This window comes from Lepidochelys kempii, chromosome 2, assembly GCF_965140265.1.
Source record: "Lepidochelys kempii isolate rLepKem1 chromosome 2, rLepKem1.hap2, whole genome shotgun sequence".
Classification (NCBI taxonomy): domain Eukaryota; kingdom Metazoa; phylum Chordata; order Testudines; family Cheloniidae; genus Lepidochelys; species Lepidochelys kempii.
The window spans coordinates 118,577,124-118,596,367 of NC_133257.1; the positions used below are offsets into that span (position 1 = coordinate 118,577,124).

The 19,244-nt window shown below is 40.5% G+C and overlaps 1 protein-coding gene across 2 annotated transcripts in view; it reads right to left on the reverse strand.

Moving 5' to 3' along the window:
• CDYL (chromodomain Y like) overlaps window positions 1–19,244 on the reverse strand; it is a 191,945-nt gene that overhangs the window by 87,318 nt on the left and 85,383 nt on the right. For both annotated transcript variants that reach the window (XM_073332144.1, XM_073332143.1), the window contains exon 2: window positions 3,201–3,867. In XM_073332144.1, coding sequence (XP_073188245.1) covers window positions 3,201–3,867 — 667 coding nt within the window. The remainder of the gene's footprint in view (window positions 1–3,200; window positions 3,868–19,244) is intronic.

Here is a 19,244-nt window from a genome sequence, read left to right on the forward strand (position 1 = left end):
ACAATCAATGGAAAAGTTATGATTTACTGAATAAGATTATCCTCTTGGTAATGCATGTATTGTTTTTGTATCTGAAGTTATGAATATTGCTGCAAAGATCATTTTGTTAGCTTGTCATTTTGATCACGTCACCCCTTTTTGCATTCCTCCACCCGCTCTCTCTTCTTTATTGCATCAAACAGGAGCTATTTGTCTTCACTTTCAAGGCCCTTTACAGACTTTCTCCACCATACCCATAATCTCTCACTTGCTACAGAGATGTTGACTCCTGCTTTGGATTGGCCCACAATGCCAGCCTCCATTGGGCACTTATTACATTTTCAAACATGTGCTTTCTCACATGCTATCCCTCATGCTTGGGAGGAACTGCCCATAAACACCCACAAAGGTATCTCATTATCCTGCTTCACATCCCTTTCTCCTTTGTCCATGATGTCTACACAAAACTTATTAACATATGTTCTGAGACCACTGCCTATCATGCTGACGAATATTGTCTCATTCTTTTCTCACACTCCCCCATCTGTCTGTATCCACCTGTTGTCTCTTGCCATATTCTTTGACTATAAGCTCTCTGGCGCAGGGACCATCTTTTCTTCTGTGTTTGTACAGCACCTAGCACAATGGGGCCCTGACCCATGACTAGTGATCCTAGCTGCTACAGTAATACAAATAAATAAAATTATTAATAATAACGATCTAGGCCCTGGGTTTCCCTTGCACATGCATTGTTTCAAGGTATGTGCTCTCAGTGTACATTAGGTAAGTAGAGCTGGGTGGTAAATGGTTTTCCCATCTCAAAAGGTCAAAATCTTGAAGATTTTCATTAACTGACAATCTGAAAATTATTTTGGTACAAGTCAATCGAAACCTTGTGTGTCCATAATTTGGAAGTATTTTATTTTTATTTCAGCCTAGTGATTTAGTGTTTTACTATAATTAGCTTAAATTTTAAAACTAAAAGTAGTTTTGAACTGAAAAAATTGAATCTTTTGTTTTGAAAAATGTCAAAATGTCCCATTCTGACAAATTTGAAACTTTTTTCCAAAAACTTTTTGAAACCAGATATATGTTAAAAATCGACCATTTCCCACAGTTTCAGTTTCAACGATCTGGCATTTTCCAACAAAAAGTGCTTTGCTGAAAAACTCCCAACCAGCTCTAATAATAAGTTTGTTCTGAAAATATCGCATGGTTTAGTCCTCCTGACTACATTCCATTTCCCCCCCACTCCTTTTTGTCCTACTGTATCTGCACCTGTGAAGAAACAGAGGAGAGCCAGAACATTCACACAGTGCCACAATCCTAAGTGTTAATAGGTGGGCTTCTGAAGACATTCCTGAGAAGATGTCTGGTTGACATGACAGTATGTTGACTGCCTGGCCAGCGTATCTACATCCTCTGAAATGCATAACAGCAGTTGAGAGAAACAGTGACACCTTAGCAAATATACAGGTATGTGGACCTGACACTTATCCTCTACATGATTGAAGCATCCTTCATTTCTATTCCTGTGAGACTCTATGCAGTTCTCCTCTCTCCACTTCCACTGGAGGCACTGTACTGTCCCCTATATTGCCAATACTACTAGTTTAGAGGGACTGGATGTTGGAAATGGTTTTGTCATTTGTGGCCAGTGATTTGCCTGACAAGGTTCCTTGTTTCCTCTGGTTCTTTCTCTGGATGCTAGGAGGCAACTACACCGAAGAGAGAGTACATTTGTCAGTTCACAGTGGGCATCCATACAATACTTCCTCACCATATCAGTTATCACAAAACCATTGCACGTGAACACACATCTAGCTCATCTACACCAGCGACGTATTGACAGTAAGTTTCATACGTTGAAGCCTCTTATGTTTATCTCCAGCTTCTGTTTGCGTCCTTTGAGGTTCACATTCCACATTCAGCCCACGCACTGCAAGAGTTAAAGAGTCCTGCCACCAAAGCGTGCATTAAAATGATTCCCTAATTCATCTGAAGAACAGTGGACTGGTTTGTGACCTGACACTGCAGCTTCTAGAATGAGTTCCTCACTGCCCACTGCTTTCCTATTGTGCCTGGGTTTTCAGAAAATCTGAATAGGATCAACAATGTGCGTGAGCTACAGGCAGAACCGAAGTCCTCAGAACACTCTCTTTTGTGCCCATCTGTTGTGCCTGTAGCGGCTACGTTTGCGAGGCCCAATTCTTAGTTTCCAAAACATTTTTGTCATCCCTCCAGCCTCAACAGTACACCTGCAGATTTTGGCCTCTGCATCACGTTTGCAGATGCAATTTTACACTTTTGAAAATGTAGCCCTAAAAGTGCACTTTGAAGAATATTTACAATTGTACAGAAGAGTCTAAATATGTTTACAGTTATTTGGTGTACTCTTCCCCTTGAAAGAATAAGATTTGGGAAACCAAAGGGGTGAACATGAAGTTTTTAAACAGGTTTCAATTATTAAAAAGCAGTTTGTCCTTTTATGGCATTTCAAGTTTTGTAAAACCACTTGAATAAATTCATAGCAGGTCATTGAGATATTAGTAAATTTGGTCTTTAATCTAAATAAACTTTCAATGTAAAGTGAAATATACAGCCAAATACTGATAAATTTAATCAGAATGCAAGACAGAATGCAGTTCAGAAAGAAAGTGCATATATCTGCCCATTCGGCTCAAATTTGCACAGAAACCAACCATAAGAACATTATTATTTAAACGATACCATTCTGATGGCTTTATTCCAAGCAATAGTTAGGCAAAAGATATGTAAACCAAAAGAGAGAGAACCACTGTAAAGAACCCCTACTAAAAATTACGTGACTATTTCCATCATTTATATTCCTAGCATTCATGACAAATTTGAGACTCACCTATTTAGAGAAATTTAAAGCAATGATGTAATCTTTGGGAATGGTACACTAATGTCAAGTCAAACACAGATGTATCTTACGTTGATTTTTAAAACACAAATTCCAATTGAATTCAGTGAAGAAAGCAAAAGCTGGCAAACCCCTCAAAGGCTTCTGCAGTCACAGTTATTTTAAAATAAAGCAATTGTGAAATTCTCCAGATTTGGTTTAGTACAGCAGTTATTCTCTCAATCAATCAATATACTGCTCATACAGGTCAGCTGAACAAGTAACTGTTTGCATATGACAAATAACAAAAGAGTCCAGCCAAAACGCTAATCTACATAAAAACGTACACACTTACCTTTTCCATTTATTGTTAATGCTGATGCAATTGTGGCTGTTACTGGCACTGGTAGCTGTGGCACTAATGGATGTATTCTTGGCCTGCTCCCCATCCTAGCACGCTCTGCACCAGGTCCTAATAAAGCTCCCACTGGTTTTTCTGCTGCCACTTCTGGTGCTACAGAGTCTTCTTGATCCTGTTCTATGTGGTCCAATTTATCAGGGCTTTCATTTTGAAAGTCATCAACTGCTGTCCTGCTTTTAATAGGACTTTTGGGAACAAGGATTTTGATACCTGATTTTGCAAGGTCCATATTTTTCCTGCCAGAAAGAGATGGTGAATTGTTTTTCCGGAACTTCTGGGTGGCAGTAAACAATTGATTATTTTTTGACTCCTGGTCTTTGCCAATCACTAAAGATTTAGGTGACGTCTTTGAAAAAGAGCTATTGGTAGATCTAGAAATTTGTTTTCTGGCATTATTTGGAGAGGTCCTGTTTGTCCTGGTTAATGTGCTTTCTTTTTGCTTTTCATTGTGACGCCTATTAAATTCATGTATATATTCCTCACAATTTACAAGGTGCTGTTCAGGTTCCCAGGTGTCATCTTCGCTCTCATATCCTTTCCATCGCACCAAATATTCTATTTTTCCCTTCTTGTTTTTCCTCTTGTCAACAATTCTCTCTACCTGTTGAAAGGAAAATTAAAAGTTAAACATGGATTTAGATGTAAAGAGGAAAAAATACGAGAGAGCAATTGCACATGAGATTATATGCACATGGAACACTTTTACAGGAATATAGATTAAAATATTTTTATGATTCTACCATGAGATTGTACTCTTCCACTGATGACTGGCAATGCAGTTTAATGTACCTCAGCTCGTTACTTCCATCTGATAAAATCTGTCTGGAATATCAAAAATGTTCTGATTCAGAAAATATTTTGTATGTACATGAATCTGAATATAGCGTATCTCAGTTACCACTTTGAGTGAAATCTTGGCCCATTGGAATTAAGAGATGTTTTGCCACTGACTTCGATGAGGCCAGAGTTCTTTTAACTTTAAGGAAAAAATGATTTAATAGGTTTAGACAGCAAACTGTTTATTTTACAAAACATATTGATTTAATATTGTTTGATAATCTATTTATTTAGCATGAGTCATGTGTGAAGTTATTGGTCCTAATGATATATTCTTTGGTGATCAAGGACACTGTATAGCTCAGGAATCAAGGGAGGATATGTGCCATTACATGAGGAAAGCTTTTCTTCTGGTGAAGACAAATAACTGAGAATCAGGAGAACTGGTCCTGATCCCGGCTCTGCCAGACTTGTGTGTGTCCCTGAGCAAATCACTCTGCCTCAGTTATCTCATCTCTAAAATGGGAATGGATAGTTATCTTACTTTTATAGGCAGTGAAAGAACAGCCACAGGATTTCTTCTGTTCCGCTTCCCCCACAGGAGGTGCCTTTTGCTCACCCCTTCCATCCTATCCTATTTTTGTTATGATGCTCCTGATGCTCCCCTTTCCTCCATCTTCTCCTTGTTTGTGTTTATGTGTTTTGTTTTTTAAAAGGGGCTTTTATTACTTTACTTTATTGTTGATCAGTACTTTGACCCATCATGTGCTAGGGGCTCCCATGTATGACCATACTGAATACATGTATCTAGGATTATCTCTGAAGGATACTTCTACACATCTAATTCACAAGTGTGTGGTTAACGTAAATTAATGTATATGGAGTGATTAGAAGAATGGAAGGCAATATACAAGTGCAACCATTATTGTTGAATCATATTGCAGCTGACAACAAAGTGTGTTAAATGTACAAAATTGCATGTTTGTGTATTGTATTGAACTTCAAATGTTTGCTTCATTTAGACTACATAATTATTTTAACTTCACCTACAGTAAAATCTGTATGACCTGCTGTAACAGAACTTTGTGATAGACCGCAGGTACTCTACCATAAATATCCAACCATCGGGATGTTACAAAGGCCAAATGTATAACTGGGTTCAAAAAAGAATTAGTTAAGTTCATGGATGATAGGGCCATCAATGGCTACTAGCCAAGATGGTCAGGGACGCAACTCCATGCTCTGGGTGTCCCTAAACTTCTGACTGCCAAAAGCTGAGACTGGACAACAGGGAATGGATCACTCAATTTCCCTATTCTGTTCATTCACTCTGGTCTAGATGGACCACTGGTCTGACCCAGCTGACTATTCTTACATATTGCATTTGACTAAAGCCAATAGAAGCTTTTTACCAGAATTCCCTTAATAAACATTACTTTACTGTTCAGATACATGGTACTACCACTATTACAATACACTATTTTTCACAAATTTTGTTTCAAACTGCCAAAACATTTAACTAGTGACATTTTCTAATGGCTAAACAAAGAATACTTGAAATATTTATAATTTATTTTAGAGCAGATTATATTACTCTTTTATATATTCATGGGACCGATGGAGAATGGGCTAGACATCAGAATATGAAATCAAGGCATTCACTTTTCCATAAAACAATATATGGAAAACAGCCTGAACAAAAATGTTGTCTCAGAGTGAATGAATAGAAAGTTTACCATATGGATGTAAGGAAGAACTAGCTATCAAGAACTATTGTTAAAACACAGACTGCCTAGAAGTGCTTGTCAGTGTAAACCAGAAATGTTAAATTGAAAGCAAGATGAAAGAACACAAAAACACCAGAATCTTAATCTTGTATTGTCAGAGAGTAGTAATGATGACTCTGTCTTCCTATCTCCATTTTTCTCTTGTGCTTCTGAAACAAAGATAAAAAAGCACTCACCTCAGAGAAGATGAGCTACAGATAGCAGTAAGGAAATTTATATTCTCTAAGTAAAATCTTCATAATGAACACACCTAACAGGGGCTACATCTTTCAAGGATGACCAAATACTAAGTACATGCTCTTTTAAAGTAGCAGGCAATTACACCTGTGTCATAAATATAAAGGGAAAGGTAAACACCTTTAAAATCCCTCCTGGCCAGAGGAAAAACCCTTTCATCTGTAAAGGGTGAAGAAGCTAGGATAACCTTGCTGGCACCTGACCAAAATGACCAATGAGGAGACAAGATACTTTCAAAAGCTGGGGGGAGGGAGAAACAAAGCCTCTCTCTCTCTCTGTCTGTGTGATGTTTTTTGCCGGGAACAGAACAGGAAAGGAGTTTTAGAACTTAGTAAGTAATCTAGCTAGGTATGTGTTAGATTATGATTTCTTTAAACGGCTGAGAAATTAAGCTGTGCTGAATAGAATGGATATTCCTGTCTGTGTGTCTTTTTGTAAATTAAGGTTTTGCCTAGAGGGATTCTCTATGTTTTGAATCTAATTACCCTGTAAGGTATTTACCATCCTGATTTTACAGAGGTGATTCTTTTACTTTTTCTTCTATTAAAATTCTTCTTTTAAGAATCTGATTGCTTTTTCATTGTTCTTAAGATCCAAGGGTTTGGGTCTGTGTTCACCTATGCAAATTGGTGAGGATTTTTACCAAACCTTCCCCAGGAAAGGGTGTGTAGGGTTTGGGAGGATTCTGGGGGGAAAGACGTTTCCAAACAGGCTCTTTCTCGGTTATATATCTATTAGATGTTTGGTGGTGGCAGCGATAAAGTCCAAGGGCAAAAGGTAAAATAGTTTGTACCTTGGGGAAGTTTTAACCTAAGCTGGTAAAAATAAGCTTAGGAGGTTTTCATGCAGGTCCCCACATCTGTGCCCTAGAGTTCAGAGTGGGGAAGGAACCTTGACAACCTGCATACAGGAAGACACCTCAAAGACATAACAGATAAATTGCTGAACAATAAATACAATTTTTTCCCCCTAGCCAGATGATTTGTAGAGCAGACGCAGCAAAAGCATGAAAAGCACTCTGAACAAAAAGTTATCGTTGCTCTTTTAAAAGTTTACAACTGAACATTGACTTAATACAGTTTTGAAATTTTACTATGCAGAAGAAAATGCTGCTTTTAACCATCTCAATTTAAATGAAAACAAGCACAGAAACAGTTTTCTTACCTTGTCAATTTTTTTTTAAACTTTCCCTTTATTTTTGAGTAGTTTATGTACAACACAGCACTGTACTATATTCACTTTTTTTAATCTCTGCTGCTGCCTGATTGCGTAAGTCTGGTTCCAAATGACGTGTGTGGTTGACCGGTCAGTTATAACACTGGTGTTCATAATTCTGATGGTCTACTATATTTATATGATAATGCCTATAAATCTCAATCAAGGATCAGGGCACCATAAGGACAAGCAATAGAAAACAATATCTACCTCAGAGAGCTTAATATCTCAATGCCAGACAAGCCATAGCAGGTGGACAAAACAAACAGATAGGATATGGGTGTACTGGGAAGAAGAGTTCAGACCTTATGGCCCTCGCAGGCTGAGCTCACCACCTTTCTGCACCCTCTGTCCCCCTCACAATGTCGATGTGTGGTAGGACTCAGAAGGAGGTGAGTGTAGAGTGAGGAGTGCCTACCTTGAGTTATGGGTTATATAGGGTTATAGTAGGAGCCTTATAACCCCAGCATGGAAACCACTTAAATACCTAGTATATGAAGGTATGGGTGATAGATGGATAGTATCCTTGCCCTGTGTTTAAGTTAATAAAAGTTGCAGCCTATTGCTTAAAAGCCACCCTCATTTCATCAGTATGTCTGGATCAACAGAGTTGGGCAGAAAGGCAGAAGTCACAGTTCCCCACTTGCAGAACAAATGCTAGATGATTGCAAATTTGTAGGCTTCATGCCAGAGATGCTGGAAACAACTGGCTTTTGGTAATTACTGGATATTAGACAATCAGCCATCTTCTGCCACAGAACACATTATCCCTGGATAACAGCTATTACTTAGATTGCTGTAGTGCCCAAAATGTGCTACCAAAGATTGGCTTCCAAACAACAAGTAGAAGATCCAGTCTTTGTGTTGAAGAGAATATATATTCTAAAAAGACAAAGACAGACTAAAGGTGGAGGCAGGAATGGTATGTATCAGACAAGCAACATGATATGGGTGGCAACAGGCACACTTCCTAGTTTTATTTATTTTTACACATATTATCCCTCCCCACCACTCACAATTCAGTTTGTGGTAGTAATGTACATTGTTATATAAAGAAAGGCATGTTCTAATGGCCAGAGCACAGGAACATCTGAGTTCTAATCCCAGCTCTGACAACACATATCTGTGGCTTTAGGCAGGTCACTTAACCTCTGTGTCTCAGTTTTCCCATCTGTAAACTGGTCATAATATTGTCCTCCCTCCAGCGGATGTGGTGAGAATTAGTTAATGTTGGTCACTTTTTTCGAAGAGGTAAAAGCACTATGTAATTGCTAAGCATTATTAATGAAGGTAACTGAAGCAGATATAAATAAGAAAAAATAGTTTATTGTACGTTTCCAGAGAACCCCAACTATGGTATCTTAAAACCATTCTCTTCAAGATCTGCAAACTGAAATAAACAGCACTGAAATTATACTAGCATGCAAGTAGTACAATTCTTAAAGATTGTCAAAAAGCTGCAGAAAACTAATATTTAGACATCAACACCCTTACTTGCTACATCAAGCAAACAACATGGAACACTAGAACCCATTAATACAGGAGAATTTAGTTAAGGTGATAAACACCCAAGCTGTTCCTGTCAGGAACAGAGATGGAAATAAGTGGGACAACTACCAACAAATCAAAAAGTTTTAGGATTCAGTGGGAATTGCAAGTGGAAAATAAGCAGCAACCATAATCTTTCAAGAGAGTGAAAAGAAGACAAGAACTTGATTCTGGAAGCAACAGGAAACATGGTTTTCAGAGTTGTAGTAGAAAGAAACAGCACAAGCACAGACTGAAATAACAGCAAATAGCGGAAGGAGCACAGGATTTTGATCCTTTTCAGGGTCAGTATTAATGGACGGGAAAGCAATCCAGAAACAGGGCCTAGCCAATAATGTTCAGAGACCTAAAGTAAACAATTAATCAGCTGAATCATGAATGAACAAGGATTGGCTAAAGGTGCAGTAACTAGTGTGCTGTGCACCATGTTTGAAGATGAAGAAAATATTTTAAAAGTTGAAACTTTATTTTACACTAGGGGAACAACTATGTTACTCTGCATTTCAATAGCAGCTCACAGCCATTGTAAGCTCACGCCAATGATTCTGTGTCCCATTCAGAACAGAGCTCTTCACACCCACATCTTGCATAACACTCCATCTGTCCCATGTGACCAAGACAGGATCTCAGATTTGCATAGTAGGAGGTCCCAATTTTTACCTGAGAGGTATTCATTAAAGCCATTTTTAGCCTCAGAATTCAACCTTGCTTGGTGCTTCAGCCTATTACCATGAAAAAAGTAATTATGTTCCCCACCCCCACAACTGCAAGTGCCAGTCACCATGCTTAATATTTCTGGCTAAAGAAAGAAATTCCAAGTTCTAGTGAATGCTTCCCCACACCTCAGACAAAAAGGGCTGCACACACAGTGGCACACTGCTACATTCAACGTGGGAGTTGAGCTTCTGGCTCCAACACTCCCAGTCAACTTGGGAAGCAGACTCTCATTACCAGCTGAATCCAGGTCTCCTGCTTCACACTATTTACCACAGATTTTTTGGAATGATTCTTAATTTCCTATGTTTATGGCATAAATTAGTTGCATAAGAAGTTCATTAGGCAAAGGTACATAAACATAAGTCACTAAAGGCCAACAAAAATTTACAAAACAAAAACAACTAACAATTTACAAATAATCTTGAAGAAATCCAAAATGATACAACCTCAGAGTTATTTGTATCAGCTCAAGCGGTTAGATAAATGAAATTTAATCATTGTGTCTTGTAAACTGCCAGGTCATTTTGGATCTCTAGCAGCAACTTTTTTGCACTTCAGATCAACTTTCAGTCACTGAATCAGAATTTCACTACAATCAGACTTCTGAAAAGTCAAGCAGCAGGTTGTTCTAATATTTGAAATTTAAATATTAATGCACCTTTTTAAAAGAGATCGTTTGCACAAGAAATATAAGCACAAGGATTCTGGACCACATTCTATCGGAAAGTATTTCAGTATGGACTGCAAAATATTTTGTAAATGGTTCTGGGCCCTTTTTTCCTAGTTTTTAATGACGAAAAGTTCACTCCTGACACACACACACTCTTCTCTCACCCTCACCCCTGCAAGGATTTTTTTAAAAACCTTATAATAATCAAGAATGTCAAGTCCGCTTTCCCTTGAAGTGGTGGTTCTCAGCTCTCAAGGATGCTTATTGTGAGCTCTTGCTCAGTAACAGAAGGATGGAGCTGAACCTTTAACAAACACAACTTCTTTAAAGCATTCACATTAGTCATTTTAACTACACAGATGTTAACAATAAATAAAAAGCAAAGACTGAAACAGTCTTATTTAAAAAAAAACCTTCCCTTCCTAAATTGCTTAGCTTTCCACCTTTTGATTTTCATCTAGTCTCCATAGCATGTACTTTACATAGCGCTTTCCCAGAAAATTTTATTGTGTTTAAATTGTTCCAACATAATTGTCGAGAGCCGAATCAGCTGTTACATAATGCTGACCACGTCTGACCGGTCAGTCTACACCCAGTCAACATTGGGTCAGCTAGTTGCAGTTAAACCGTGGTGAAGGTGCTGGAGTTTGGACAAGATGTAAAAACCTGATTGACAGATGAACTGCTCAGGGAATTGTTAATTGAATTAGTCTTTAAGTCACCAAGACCAAAATAAGATAGACAAAGTAATATTTGGCTGAAGTACATAACTGGACAAATTATTCACTACGAATATAATATGAGTTTAATCCTTTTTTCTGTTTCTGAATTATCCACAAACATGCCACTATTTTTACAAATATATTCATTATTCACAACTGTTCAATAAATAGTTTGTGGGAACAAATTTTAGCCTATAGTTTGTTTGCACATTGGTGACAAAATAAATATTTGTATAGTGATTAAAGTGCACATAAAAAGAGCTTTTGGATGTGTTCATGACAGCTCTTTTGCTGCAAATGAGTACTAATATTTATTCAATGTGCTCAATCATAATGGCTCTATCTATGCAAGAAAATACAAAAGTCCTTTCAGAATGCAAATCTAAGAGGTATGTATAATACAATCAAGAAAGCAATCAGTCCTTCATCTGAGAAGACTGTCCCACTCAAATCTCTAAATGGAGAATTCACAATTGACAGAAACAAAGAAATAACAGAAACAAGCAACCCCCCCCCCCCGAGAAAACCTGGATTTGTGCTGGAAATGGCCCAACTTGATTATCATACACATTGTAAGGAGAGTGATCACTTTAGATAAGCTATTGCCAGCAGGAGAGTGGGGTGGGGGGAGGTATTTTTTCATGCTTTGTGTGTATAAAAGATCTTCTACACTTTCCACAGTATGCATCCGATGAAGTGAGCTGTAGCTCACGAAAGCTTATGCTCAAATAAATTGGTTAGTCTCTAAGGTGCCACAAGTACTCCTTTTCTTTTTGCGAATACAGACTAACACGGCTGTTACTCTGAAACCTGCCAGTATGCTGTGTGAGTACAAGAAAGTGATGGCTAACCAGGAGCTCCCGCTCCACCACAATCTCATTCACTCGCCTCACATTTGCCTTACGTCCTGCCAACCATCCTGGACAGCTGGAGAAACTCTTCTGTTGTCCAACTTCAACCCAGAAGACACCTGGTGGATAGAATGGGCAGTCTCTGATGTAAACAACAAGCACCTCACACGTGACCCTACCATTGAACTGTCTGGTTCCTTGCTCTGCTGAAGACAGTGGACGACCATTTACATGGAAGAGAAGTACACATAATGCACAAATGGAGAACCAAGGATTCACCACAGTGTGAACACGGAGACCTTCAAACCATCCAATACATTGTGAACCAAGTGTCCAGGAGATATAGCAAAAGTGCACTCTGCATTTCCTGAAATGGATTTCAAACCTATTAACTTGTAAATGTTGCTATTTCCATATGAAAGAAAATTTAAAGAATAATATAACTATACTGAAAACTATGCATTATAGTCTTGGATTAAAAGTTAGTTTCCAGGGAATCATATATCTTGATGGGTACCTGAGGACTGTCACACACACTGCTGAAGAGCTTAACGTAGAACCATCTATAAACAAACTTGAAAATGCAACTGTCACCCCACCCTGGCTAGCCAATTATGTAATGTATTGCTCAATTGTCCACTGTTGCAATAACACAGAAAGGTCAATGGAAAACCATCAAAGATAAAGTACAAACATCAAAGCCACTTGCAGGTAAAAAGGAACATTATAACAGACAGCAGAGTGCCCTGTCTGGAAATAAAGATAAAAAACTGATTCACAGGGTAGGGAAAGACACTCTCTATCCGTTCACTGAGGACACATCTTGCTGAGCATAGGTGATTCATAAAACATTGGATTCTGGTTCCTGGGAACTGAATTCTAGGGGGAAAACCTACTTTATTAGATTGGAAAGGTAATACTAATAAGTGTAGGTCCTAGTACACGTTTTATGGTTTTGTTTCATATTGTAATGTTTATATCACTCTCTCTTGTTTCTAGTGGAACCTATCTTTAATAAAACAAAAGAAAGTTTATTTAAGTGCTCACAAGTTGTGTGTGTTATACAGGAGTTATACAATTCAAGGTAAAACAAATAAACTGGGGTACACAGCTCCTCTGGGAGCAGAGACTCTGGGATTTCTGAGAGTGTCAGGGTCTGGATATCACAGGGGAATGCTTCAAGGGGTCTCAGGTGCATCTCTTGTTAACCTGGAAGGCAAAGATAGCGCCGGCATAGCCCAGAGGAGAGTGCTTGAGTGGCTGACAGGTTGGTGGTGTCAGGGAGCTAACACTCTGCTATCACAGGCAAGACTCCCTCTCAGTGGAGGTCGGGGGTAACAAGATGACTCTCAGTCCTGGGTACCTGACTGTCACACAGACTATTAAAGAACTTAATATTGAACCATCTATAAATGGACTTGAAAAGGAAATTGTCTCTTAGCACCAGAAAAGGCCACAGGAAAAGATGGAATTCCAGCTAAAGTACTGAAGCAAGAAGGGCAGATTGTGCTTAAACATCTGCACAATGCCATGCTTCCCTGCTGAAGGAAAGGTGGAGTACCACAAGACATGACGGATGCCACCATCGTAACACTGTATAAAAACAAAGAAGATTGAAGTGATTGTAACAACTACACAAAAATCTCTTTTCTTAAAGTTGCTGGCAAGACATTTGCACAGGGCATTCTCAAAAGACTGCAAGTTCTTGCCAAACATGTGTATCCAGGGAGTCAGTGCGGCTTCTGAGCCAGTAGATGAACTATTGACATGGTCTTTGCACTACGGCAACCAAAAGAAAAGTGTCAAGAACAAGAAAAACCTCTCTACTTGTCCTTCATAAATCTTACAAATGCTTTTGACTTAGTCAGCACAAATGGCATTTTCCAGTTTCCCCTCCCCCTTTTTCTCACTGTATTTTCAGAGATTCATAGATTTTAAGGCAAGATGAGACTGTTACATCTTTAGGTGGTCATCTTGCACACCAGAAGCCATTCAATTTTACCCCGCTAACTCATATTAAGCCCAACACACTGGGCTTGATTAAAGCATCTATCTTCCAGAAAGGCATTCTATCTTGACTGGAAGATATTAAGAAATATTAAAAAGGGATGGAAAATAAGACTGAACTACCATAATGCCATTATATAAATCCATGGTGAGCCCACACCTTGAATACAGTGTCCGGTTCTGATTGCCCCATTTCAAAAAGCATACAGTAGAACTTGGAAAGGGTTCAGAGAAGAGAAACAAAGATGATCAAGGGTACAGAATGGCTTCCAACTGAGGAGAGACTAAAGGGATTAGACCTGTTCGTCTGGCTTTAGCTTCCAGCTTCATTGGTTCTTATTATGCCTTTCTCTTCTAGATTAAAGAGTCCTTTAGTACCTGGTATTTTCTCCCTGTGAATCTATTTACACACCGTAATCAAGTCACATCTCAATCTTCTTTTTGATAAACTAAACAGATTGAATTGTTTAAGAGATTACTATAAGGCATTTTCTCCAGCCCTTGAATCATTTAGTGATTCTTTTCTGAACCCTCTCCAAATTTCAACATCCTTTTTAAAATGCAGACACCAGAACTGAATGCAGTATTCTAGTATCAGTCTCACCAATGCTGTATTTACAGAGGTAAAAATCACTTCCCCACTCTTATTCACTACTCCCCCATTTACACATCCAAGGATCACATTAGCTCTTTTTTGTCACAGCATCACCCTGGCAGTGCATGTTTAGATGTTTGTCCATTATGACCCCCTGAATCCTTTCCAGAATCACTACTTTCCAGGATATAGTCCTCCATTCTATAGGTATGCCCTGCATTCTTTGTTCCTAGAAGTAATACAAAGCATTTGGTGGTATTAAAGCAGCATTTCTCAAATGCGCCCACCATGGCTGCATGTGGCAACCAGGGGCTTTTCTTGCGGCCACAGCCTCCTGGGCTGTGATGGAGGGGGAGAACAAAGTAGAGCCCCCTCCCCCTCCCTGTTGCTCCTGGATACTGGGGGCAACAGCAGGGGTTGGGCCCTGTCCCCCTCTGCAGTCACCTGGGGCACAACACTGTAGGAGCAGGCAGCCAGCAAGTTCCCCACCTTTCTATGGGAGGCAGGGCTCAGGCTTTGGGCTTCAGCCCTGGGGTGACCGGGCAGTAAGCTCTGTCTGTGGGGCTTCAGGCTCCAGCCCTGGACTCTCGCTGCGCAGTGGCAGGCCCCAGGCTCCAGCCTGATGGCTTCAGGCTCTGTCCCTGGACCTCATCCTATGGCCATGGGGCTTTGGGCTCTGGCTGTGGGGCTTCAGGTTCCAGCCCCCCACTGCCTCCTCCAGCCTCATCTCCCCTGGCCCCCACTGCCTCCCCCAACCCTCCATCAATGGCTTAATTTGTCCCCAGGTTTGCCAGGCTGATTAAGTTTGCTGTGAAAAGTGATACCCCAATATAACGCGACCTGATATAACACGAATTCGGCTATAACGCAGTAAAGCAGTGCTCTGGGGGGCGGGGCTGCGCTCTCTGGCGGATCAGCGCGTCAGCACGTCTGGCTCCGACACGCTGCTCTAAGCAGCGTGTTAAGGGTGCCAGGCCGGGGCCAAGGGGTTGGATAAGGTTGGCAGAAGGTCTTGGGGAGCTGTCAGGGGGGGGGTGGGGGGGGTGGATGGTTTGAAAGTTCTGGGGGCGGGGCGGTCAGGGGAAGGGGGCATTGGATAGGGTGTGGGAGTGCCGGGGGGCCTGTCAGGGGCCAGGGAGCAGGGGGGCTGGGGTCCTTGGGGGTGATTAGGGACGGGGCGCTCTCTGGAGGGGGCGGGCAAGGGACAAGGAGCAGGGAGCCTAGATAGGGGGTGGGGTCTTGGGGGGGTGGTTGGGGTGGGGGGGTCTCTGGAGGGGGTAGTCAGGGGACAAGGAACGGGGGAGGGTTCGATGAGTTGGAGGTTCTGAGGGGTCAGTCTGGGGGCGGGAAGTGACTATGAATAATGGAAATGCTCGAGGCCAAAGCAAGTTCAATATAACGCAGTTTCACCTATAACGCAGTAAGATTTTTTGGCTCCCGAGGACCGCGTTGTATCGGGGTAGAGGTGTATTTGTATGTTTGTTAATATCACTTTTCACAACAGACTTACTAGCCGCACTCTGAGGCCACCAAAAAATTTGTCCTGAGAACCCCTGTATTAAAGTGCATATTGTTTGAATAGTCTAAATTACCAAGTGACCCACATTACTCTGTATGATTTGCCCTATCTTCATAATCATTTGCCATTCTGCCAATCTTTGTGTAATCTGCAAATGTTATCTGCAGTGATTTTTCTATTTACTTCCAATATTTTTATCAATGATCTGTGTTGGATCATATTAAAGAAGTTCTGTATTAAAATCACAAATGAGTTTGATTCCCCAGAGTTTAAATTCCAGGGTATTACCAATTAAGAGGTCTCTTGGTTTTTGGTACTGTTTCTCTCCCTCTATGTGTGAAACTTGCAAGCTGCTAATTGTGTTAGTACATTCTAAGACAGAGTCTGTTCTCAAAGCAATTCACAGAGAGAGAGACTCAAAGCAATACTCTAACAACAGAAACAGCACCCAGAGACTCCCCGCCCTTTTGTTGTATTAACCATTGTGATTAAAATAGAGATAGAGGATGTATGTGGATGGATGCTTGGTGTGGATAATAACTGAATGATCGGGGAGGTGCCAGCCTAAGAATCCAGTGTCCATCGGCTGAAGAAGGTGTCAAGTGGAAATAACCAGAGGACCCCACCCGGAGGGCAGACTGGAATCTACCCAACAGCCTCAAGAATGGGAGAACCAAAGAACAAGATAACATCTTGGAGCCGTCAGGAATGTGCTATCTGCTGATTGATTCAGCAACAGCATGATGAAGCAATTCCCATAGACTGGCATAGGAAGAAATTCCTATAAAAATAGACTCTAAAAAGTGAGAATTTTGGGGTCTGATTCTGCAAACCAACTTCCAGGAGCATCAGATGAGCATCTGACAAGGCCCTGCTCCCTCCTCATGTCCAGGCCACCTGGCCAGTGGCTTGGCATGAGCAACTCTAAGGCTGGTAACTATGATAACAACCTTGCAGAACCTGTGTGTGTGTGTGTATGAATGAATGTGTGAATAAATATGAGATTGAATGGAATGTTATAGCTATAACTAACTGCTTACTATGATTCTTTCTGTATTCACAATAAATGTGGTATTTTGCCTTTTTCCCTTTAATAAGATCCTGCTGGTTTTTATTTTATTGGTACAACATTTTGGTGGAGAATTGCGAAAGGGGGAATATTGGTAAAAAACCTCAGTTATTGTAAATATTGGTGTGCACACCGCCAGCTCTAGTGAGCTAGGCATTTCTATTAGGTTAACCAGACCTGCTGGCCTCGAAGAAGGTAGCAGGGGACCTGCTGGCCTCCGAGAAGGTAGCAGGAAAAACAGATTAAACCAGACCTGCTGGCCTCCGAGAAGGTAGCAGGGGACCTGCTGGCCTCCGAAAAGGTAGCAGGAAAAACAGATTAAACCAGACCTGCTGGCCTCCGAGAAGGTAGCAGGGGACCTGCTGGCCTCCGAGAAGGTAGTAGGGAAAACAGATTAAACCAGACCTGCTGGCCTCCGAGAAGGTAGCAGGGGACCTGCTGGCCTCCGAGAAGGTAGCAGGAAAAACAGATTAAACCAGACCTGCTGGCCTCCGAGAAGGTAGCAGGGGACCTGCTGGCCTCCGAGAAGGTAGTAGGGAAAACAGATTAAACCAGACCTGCTGGCCTCCGAGAAGGTAGCAGGGAAGAACAGGTTAACTGGACCTGCTGGCCTCCGAGAAGGTAGCAGGGAGAAACAGGTTAACCAGACCTGCTGGCCTCCGAGAAGGTAGCAGGGAGAAATAGGTTAACTGGACCTGCTGGCCTCTGGGAAGGTAGCAGGGGACCTGCTGGCCTCCGGGAAGGTAGCAGGGGGAAAAACGCATAGATTAAGCTATGATTTCAGAATCTAGGCTGTGTCACTTGCTAAGTAATACCAGCAGTGACAAAGAGATTGAAATATCCATGTTAAGATGTTTAAAAGAAAACAGGGTAAGCCAGTACCAGAGGGAGGAATGGAGTCAGAAGGAACTCCAACCTCACCTTTTGTTAAAGAAATTACACCTTTTAAACAAATCCTTCAAAAATGTGGGCACAGTCCTTGGACTAAACAAGCCCTAGCTGATGTCTGCACTATTTCGGACCTAGAGGATAGATTGGCTCAGTATATCCTCATATACAAACCTTCTAGTGCTGCCAAAAGAGATGCAGCAGCAATTTGGTTGTTGTGGGAGGCATGTAAGGATTCTTCCCTCCGCTTGTCTTCATGTAAAGAGGAAAAGGCACAAATGGAAAAGGGAGCAGACAATTGGAAGGTGCTGGCTACAAATATCCAAAGCCAGCTGAAAATAGTGAAAGAGGCACTCCAGGAATACAAAAAGAGTGAAAAAGTTAACTCTGCAGAGGCTGGAGGGAGGCAGGTAAAGGGGGAGAAGGTCCTATGTACGGCACCCCCAGGCATAATTACAAAGAGAAAAGAGAGTAAAAAAAAAAAAAAAAAAAAGTTAACTCTGCAGAGGCTGGAGGGAATTAAGCAGTTAAACTTTGTATTTCACCCAAACAACTTTTAACCGAAAATGTTAAAAAGGAAAAGTGTTAGAGCATTCTTGGTTTCTTTGCAGCCATTCTGAAAGAAAAATGGGCCCTTTTCCAAAGGAATGTCCGTAAATTAGCCAGGCAAAAATAAACTATCTGATTAAAATCATTTGACTGGACAATTTAGTCAAATTTGCTAAAAGAACATAAGAGGGTTCTATTGGAACTTAACTGCCTCAAATGTATAAAGGGAATGTAAGATGTAAAAAACAGAGCAGTGTGGAAGGGATGTTAAGGAAAAGAAAATGTGTATGTATCTGTCTGTGTGTGTGTAAATATGTAAAGTTCTAAGGACCAGTTAGTTTTGTTTTTGTTAATGCCACTAAAAATCCATTTGACTCTTTAATTCAAAGTTGCAAAACTGACAGACCTTTTTGCTAGACACAGGTAATTAGTGTTGTTTGGCTTTGGGATTTGGCATTTAACCCTTAAAAGGTAACTCAATGCTTTACAAAATTTAAAATGTTTTTAAGTTGTGGCTGCAGCAGGGCAGTCAAAATCAGGAGAATATAAAAAAAAAATATTTTGGATTCTTTTTGTTTGTTTTTTGTTTGTTTGTTTTTGTAACAAAATAGCAGATGAGAGTTGTAGTAAAAAAAAAATTAAAAAAAGACAGTGCCTCTCTGAAGCAACAGCAGGGGTGAGGTGCACAAAACAAAAAGAAGCAATGTTAGAAACACTGAGTCTTAAAATGGCTCTGAGTAATCAGACTGTCACTTTGATAAAGGTACATGAAAACTCTGTAAGCAAAAAAAGAAATAGTGACACCTTATGTAAAAATGGATCTGGAT